This window comes from Monopterus albus, unplaced genomic scaffold (assembly GCF_001952655.1).
Source record: "Monopterus albus unplaced genomic scaffold, M_albus_1.0 scaffold103.1, whole genome shotgun sequence".
Taxonomy (NCBI): domain Eukaryota; kingdom Metazoa; phylum Chordata; class Actinopteri; order Synbranchiformes; family Synbranchidae; genus Monopterus; species Monopterus albus.
Window position 1 is genome coordinate 452,348 of NW_018127983.1, and position 7,790 is coordinate 460,137.

Consider the following 7,790-nt stretch of genomic DNA (forward strand, 5'->3'; position numbering starts at 1 on the left):
GTACGCTGCATTAAATGAACTCAGGGGTGTGAACGTAGGGACTCACTGGTCACATACTAGTGACAAGATCGCACTAAAGCAAAGTACAGCCAACAGGAAGCAGTATGTTTGTGAAGGTAGCCACTAGGCCACGTTTAAGTAGACCCGGGTAAGCATTAGCAATAGAGAATCTACCTTCATCTGAACCTCAGCGACATGTTTTTACACAGCTGACACCACACAGCACAAAATGCATGTCTTACACATACATGCAGGCACATATTGGGACGATTTACAAACCATTTTGCAGTCTTTTTGTCTCCTTATGAAGGAGCCAGGAGCCAAAGACTGGGGATTGACTCCGCTGCACTAGGAAAAGGAAGGTTGTCGTGCGCATGCTCAGTAAAATACCGTGTGACAGGATGAGCAGAGGAGACATCGTGCTGCAGAGGACTATCACACTGCCCCCTATCGAGCTGGGGCGGCACTTTGTCACCATAACTGCACTCATCGCTTACACTGAGGAAAATACTGAGGCTAATTTAAATTCAAACCGTCCAAAAGTCTCCCATTTTCCTTATGTTAAAATTTTCAGACCATGCTTTTTCGCTTTTCTATTACTATTAGCTGTGTTTTGACCCTCAGCTCCATCAGCATATTTCTTTGCATTTTCTAAATGTAGAGCTAATTTAGGGCACAAATTCATCTTGTAAATACCTTAAAATTGGTTTCAGATGTTTTTCTTCCTTATTTTCCATATATAGAGAAAATAATGCAGCCACATCCTTAACATCATTGAAATTATTTTGTACATTTACTTAATGTTATTCAATATTTTTTTAGCATTACTTTCATAAAATATAGCCTACTTTCAAGTTAAATTTTTTTCAAACTATTTCAGATTTGAATACTGATGTGCATTCATTGGTTATTCAGCTTAGCTTTTCATTTATGGGACTCAAAGCAATTTGCTGTCCATGTGGCGTTCAAGTGTTTTAAGCCATGAGAACACCGTTGCTAATTAGTCATACTTTTTGTACATTTAACTATCACAATATGAAACAGTAAAAATGTTGACAATTGCATGTAGAAGTGTTAGATAAAATCTGCTCTTATGGAATCTGTAAATTCATGTTGTGATGTTCATATATAATGAATAAATCCAATTTTTTAAACAATTGATTTCAGGATATAATTTCATTTTTTTCTTCATTTGTGTTTTTCTTTTATTCTTTTGATTTCTTTCAAACATGTAACACTCCTACCCTTCTTTTAGCCGCTACTTCGTTTGTAGCTTATTCACACAGTAAATTTCAGCTCTTGCATTTTCTGTAGAAAATCCCCACTGCTATTTTTGATAAACACAGAGTGGTAACCAGGTATCTTAGAAGGAGACAAGCATTTGCATATTCATTCATTTTATTAGGGCCTGAGTGACTCAACTCCTTCATCACAAACTACCTCATTACTGACAGTTATTTGACTGTGCGTTTTTAGCTGTCTAGTACTACATGTTTGACAGACTGAGATGTGATTCTTGTGACAGTGGATCAAATTTAGAGAATTGCCACGTCAGCTGCTTCTCAGTTCCATCTAAGAACAGAGGTGTGTCTTACTACCAACAAAAGATATGCGTCACCGCTCAAATGCAAAACCTGAAAGGTAGGTTTGTATGTCTGTTTGGTATGTGAATTGAGGCAGTCTACTTGGTCACATTTTCATCAGAGCAAAAGAGCTTTGATGCGGTTATTTCATGGTGAGTTTCTGTTGACATCATCAGGGAAAGTTTACTGTATTAACTACAGTACAGTTGAACTTCTTTTTGTCAGTTTCTAGTTCATTTTAGATTAAGATTTTTTTTTTTGTTAGGTTATGTTGTGAAGACTGACTAGAAAGTAAGAATATAGTTTTCATACATTTATTACTGGCATTCTGTGTATCCACAAAGAAGACAACAACTTTTAACTAATAGTCCTGTGTCTAAAGTGTTTTGAAGCTCCAGTCTACTCCACCTGAAGCATTACTTCTTTCAGCAATGAACTTCAGGTAAGACACTCTGAGGATCAGGTACTGATCAAATAAGTACTACACCTACAGTGCTCCAGGAAGATTGAGACACTTTTATTTTTACTTAAGTACACATAGCTCCTCCATGTTTCTTGACCTGTTAATATTTCTGATACAGTGTCACAAAGTGACAATGTGATAATGTATTGTCATTGTGAAAGAATGAGTAAGTTTTGGTTGTGCATGTGTAAGATGCTTCCTTTTCTTGACTTCTTTCTTGTTTCCTATTCTGAGAATGTTACCAAACTTTAGAGTAGAATAAACTGAGAGTGAAGCTAAGTGAAACAGACTTAGAGTAAATCTAAATAGTCATTTACAGGCATTGGCAAACATGTTTCATGTTTGTGTGGGCACATAATAGCAAATTGCCATGTTCCTAAATGGCCACACTAACACTGGTGACAATAAGGTGCAATGATGAAATAATACACAAAGTCTTGTGAATCAGTACATGACCCTCTTGTTCCAGTTAGTGTTGTTAGGTGGCAAACACTATATATGTTTTAGCAATCTGATGGTGCTTTGAACATACCTGAATTAAAAGTCACATTGTTGGGATGTGCTCACATGCCTCCGTAATAAGCTCAGTAAATCACACCAAGCTGTCCAGTCCAGGCATGGACATCACCCCTGTTATGTCCATCACAAAGAAATCTGTGTTTGGTAAATAGTATTCATACTGTTAAAAGGGTAATGTCACTTGGACTATTCCATTTTCACATACTGAAAAAATAGAGTCAGGGTACCACATGCTCAATTGCTGTAATAAAAGCATGAGAGCCATCTTCGGGACAGCTGTTTTGAAAGACCCGAATAGTTATTCTATTTCTCCTTCCGTGACTGACATAATCAAAACCATCTTTAATTTAGAAAGCCAGTAAGTAGCATGATCTCTTCTTTCGGAGTGATCTTTGAGATGCAGTTGAATACCAGGGACACTTGGTGGCAGTGTCGTACCACGTTGAAGCAGAGTGCGCATGCGCATTGCGATGTAAACATTTGGTAGGCCGCTGCCGTCTGTCAGAGCGCTGCAGGCATTTGTGTACACGTAGCGGCATGGGCTGGACCGAGGAGTCAGTGGGAATAAGCTAACTTAACTGGCTAGCTTTCAGGTGGAAATCTGGAAAGGCTAAATTGGGTAATGTAGCTAATGACCTAGGGAAAAGTGTATTTTTGTAATAGTAGTAGGACTACACTTTGGTGCATGGGAAGCAGGCGACTTTTGTTGCGGCTGGCTAAACACGATTCAAGGTAAATGGATGTTTTTATGTTTTTGCGGGCTCTGTCTAATTACTGAAATGGGCACTTAACAAATAAAACTACTCATAGTTGTCACTTTATATCTGTGCAAGTGAGTGGTATGACATTACATCAAAGTAGTGAAGGGTGTCTTAACTTCTACACATGGCTGGTCGCTTTATTAGCTTACTCTACCGCCTGTCCCTATTATTACCTCTCTTAAATGCTTGCTGTTGTACTCTTAGATGGTTTGCAAAGGACTCCGGTTACTGCCTGTAGCAAAAACATCATATGTTAGAAAGTCCGTCATATTTCCTGCTCTTTGATGTCGAATGATCATTTTCCTTTAGTCTCGTCGAGCTCGTCGACGTTAGAGCTTTCTGGAAGACATACACTGCAATAGCGTTGCATTTGATGCTGGATCTCCATTTCACATCACAACATCAGCGAGCCTTATAAGGAGTGGGGACTTGGCTGTGTCTAATGCACAGCTCCTCTTTAAAGCCTACAATCCAAAGTGGTTTTGATAGTTGAGAGCATGATGTGTAGCCTAAGCAAAGGATTTAAACCGCTGGGCAGTGACATTGCTAACTAATAGCTAACAAAGTGACTTGCATGTTTCTACAAGAACGCAGCTCTGTGACTATAAACCCACCAGTGTTTAAAGCTTGGTCAGTGTGTGAGACGATAAGGTGTCGAGAGAAAAGGTGAAACACAATGTAGGCCTATGTTGCTGTGGAAATCAGCAGCTTTTTGATGATTGTGACTTGATACTGGACCTCACAGCATGTGGAAATCAGATGTGGGCTATTAATAAGCAGAGGCAGAAAAATAAGTACCAAGCATTAACCTAAATGGAATAATACTCAATGAAATGTATTCCATTAGTCATTCTGAGGAATGGGACCTGTTATGGGGTTACATTATTGTTGCCCCAGTAGAAGTAATTTACTGATAAACTGCTCACCTAAAACATAGATACAAGCAATAATAAGTCATGAAGGTGCAAATGTGAAACCTTGTTGTTCTGTGAATTACATTAGAGCTCAAACATAAGTACTACTGTAGATATATAATAAGTAGTGGAGCACACAGTTTCACTGTTTACATATTAAGTCTTACCAAATGGAAATACTAGTGCCTCTATTCATATTAACTCATCATTTGATTAAAGGTACTCAGTTTCAGTGGACCTTTGCCAAGAAACGGCTAACTAAACCAGGATGATTCCTCTTATCTGAATTAAGTTGGTGTCTACATAAGCAGCTTTAGTGATACTTCTGTAATTGTGACTTGCTTCTCTAAAAGTGTAAAATGAGTTTCCTGGCTGATTCGTTGTATTTAACGCTGAGCCACTCTTTACTTTTTGTGAAACTAGATATGGCCATGTCAGAGGATCCACGTGTCAGAACTCGTTGCAGTTACACATACAGCTTCACAAGGTTTCCTCTGATGCTCAGCCTCCCTTCCAGAGATGCTGTGGAACATACATTAAGAATTTACAGTAAATCTTTTGGGACACAGAGGAGAAGAACATTTGCACACGTTTTATGTTCTGTATCTGTTTTATAATGTTAAAAATCATACATAAAAAGTTAATGTTGGAATGGATATACAGTAAATGGAGAAGATGCAAATGGTTGCCTTGAATGTTCTGGTATTTAAGATAAGTTAGTGCAAATGTCACACTAATCTGATGCTGGCACATTTACTTTCCTGCACTGCCACAGTATAAAGCTATTTTGTTGCAACACAGATTTTGTGGGTCTAATGTAAAATATTAGTCAGTATTTGTCACTCTCTTTTTGTGGTTACATGATGAGGATAGTCTTCATCAGGACCACTAAAATGCTGATTGTACACTGGGAACATTTGAGCCTCCCTCTGTGTATGAAGTGAAAGACCCCTATACCTCAGTGCGGGAGTGTTATTGTAAGTAGAGCCTGTGTTTTAATACCCTCACGCAGCTCATGGACAGTATGTTGCCCTGAAGGTGGCCACGCCAGACAAGTTTACACTGATTCACTGCTTAGGAAAGCATGTGGAAGGTGAGTAGAATAGAGAGAGACAAGGTAAATTAGCTGTATTTTTCACCTCAGATGACCACTACAAAAACATTCTAGACGCCTGTCTGCTCTGCCTTTGGCCTTTCTCAGTTTTCCAGTCTTCTTCTTACCCGAGTTTCATTAGCTATGCACACTGCATCGCGGGGCCCCTTTGAGTTCTTTAGCGAACAAAAGCAAAAACAATCTCTGTAGCCAGGATTTATAGAGAAGCTTTGATTCAGTTGGCCTGGCTGGGCTAAAGGAATGTCTTCTTATGCCACCTGGACACTGACATCTGTCAGAGCATGGCCTCCCCCTGACCTGACTGTGCCGATTACATTTCTGACCTGCTCATATTTTACTCAACCTCAAAATAAAATGCATTAAGGCAGAGGGATTTTTGGAACATTATAAAAAGCAGGATTTCAATTATTAAGGCTCACAGTTGCTGAGTATTATTAGATCTGCGACACTACACATAGACAAGGCAAGGAGCGAGCCAAAAGTCACATGGACATCTTTTCTTAACCCAGGTACTTCATGTCATCAGTCTCTGAAGAAACCTCATACTCATATTCTCCTGATTGCTTCAAAGACCCAATGCTAGACCTGCTTCTTGGTGCACAAATATAATCATTTGTATGTAATTACAGCAATTTTAATTGGATCCATGTCTGTATGATCTAACCTATATTTAGTATGCTGTCTAGGTAAACCAGTCACAGTGTAACACCATCAGTTCTTTGTTTTATACTCAAATTGATTCATTCATTAGTTAGCTGGAAGCGCTATGTTGCTGCAAAAATGTGCTGAATGAGTAGCGCTGAATGTTGGCACTGCACATCAGTGGATATGCAGGATAAAGATGTGTCTGTTCTGGGTGTGGATCCTGTAATTTGTGTAAATGATAGCTTGAGTGAGTAACTTGCAACCTGCAAGTTCAGATTTACTTACTGGGTGTGTGAGCAGTGTACTGCGTTCGACAGGAATTGAAACACTTAAGTCTAACCCTGTACTGACAGTGGTCTGCACTGTAATCAGATGTTTTTTTATTTTTAAACAAATCTACACCTGTTTGTGTTAGTGCATTTTTATTGCTTCTATCATATTTGTGCCATGTTGGCTTCTATCGGTTTCGTCATATCATCCATCCATGGTGATGTAATGCAGTTGCCCAGTCGTATTGCTGATGGAGGGTTGCTGTCACAGCTTCCTGTTCCTCTGGCACAGGAGATATCCTGAGGCCCCTGAAGTTTAATATGAAATACTATAACCTTTATGATAATGAATATTGATAGACATTGTCACGGCCACACATTTATGAATACAAAACTAAATAGATGCTGTAACATGTTTCAAAAGGATAAAAATCCTTCTACTCATAAAAAAATCATATACTCACGCAGAGGAAACTGAAACACCTTTATCAAAGATTCATCTTCAACCAGAACATGATTTCCTGGCCTTCTGGGTTGAGGAGAGCTGCAGAGATCTGTTGTTTGAATGCTTGGAACGGAAACAAACAAACCGCTGTGTAATGGTAAGAAAATAATTCTACAGGACGGTTTGTTTCTGTATTGAACTTAGGGTTACTCCGCTGAAATTCTTTTTCAATACAAGATGTAACTGTTTGTTGCAGGAAGAAAAAAAGCTTAGCTGGCATATATTCAGTCTACTGTCGCACATTCCTGCCACCACATTCATGTCTCTGGCACTTCGTAGACCTCGTACTCCCAGAGAAATGACTCATCATTATTATACAGAGTACCGTGAATGGAATGGTCAGTGTCTAACCTGATGGCAGTATCCAGACTTCATGTTGGGGTGAAACCAAAGCCGGACTTACTCATTTTTTCCTTAGGCGCGAGGTGAACTTCTTCCTCCTGAGTACCCTAGCTGCACTTCTGCTGAATACAGATTTCAACCGGAGACTTGAAGATGTCCTATCTGTTGTGGAGCACTTTGACCCTATGTGACCGTATGATCAGCATATGACTGCACGGCACTGTGTCGTTATCAGTCGAAGGTTCAAGAGAGTGGCTGCTTTTCAGGAAAGTGTTACTGACATTTAAACTTGATAGATTTTTAAGCTGTTCTCCTGATTTCCTCAAGGAGTGTGCTTGCCTCTGACAGCCAGTGATTTTGGACTTTGAAATAGCAGGTAGGAATGTTTAGAAGAGACAATTCAACAACGATCTAAGGCTGTTAGTAGCCAGATAGCTTTGACTTGGCCATATTTAAAACCAAAAATCCCAGGTATATGTTGATAGTAGTTTGGCATCACTGAGCATAGAGAGTGTGTTCATCAGTTCTTATGCTGTTGTCATAAGTATACCATGAACTGCAAAACTTAGAAGAATTAATGTACGTGTGTGTCGGCTAATGGTATCAAGTCACTGGAACAGAGTGCACTGAGAGTCGTTGTGGCGTCTGGACTGTTGTGCACAACACGCCCTTCCT

At 39.3% G+C, this 7,790-nt stretch overlaps 2 protein-coding genes across 3 annotated transcripts in view; one reads left to right on the plus strand and one right to left on the minus strand.

Annotated features, from left to right (window-relative positions):
• Positions 1-381, minus strand: part of rpl5b (ribosomal protein L5b) — a 6,248-nt gene extending 5,867 nt beyond the window's left edge. Inside the window, exon 1 of the mRNA XM_020610041.1 lies at positions 280-381. Coding sequence (XP_020465697.1) covers positions 280-282 — 3 coding nt within the window. The 5' untranslated portion in view covers positions 283-381. The remainder of the gene's footprint in view (positions 1-279) is intronic.
• A 2,662-nt stretch (positions 382-3,043) lies between these two features.
• Positions 3,044-7,790, plus strand: part of evi5b (ecotropic viral integration site 5b) — a 45,757-nt gene continuing 41,010 nt past the window's right edge. The window contains exon 1 of one of the 2 annotated variants that reach the window (XM_020609932.1): positions 3,044-3,297. The gene's annotated coding sequence lies outside the window, so the exon portion shown is untranslated. The remainder of the gene's footprint in view (positions 3,298-7,790) is intronic. The other variant, XM_020609933.1, reaches the window with a different exon arrangement.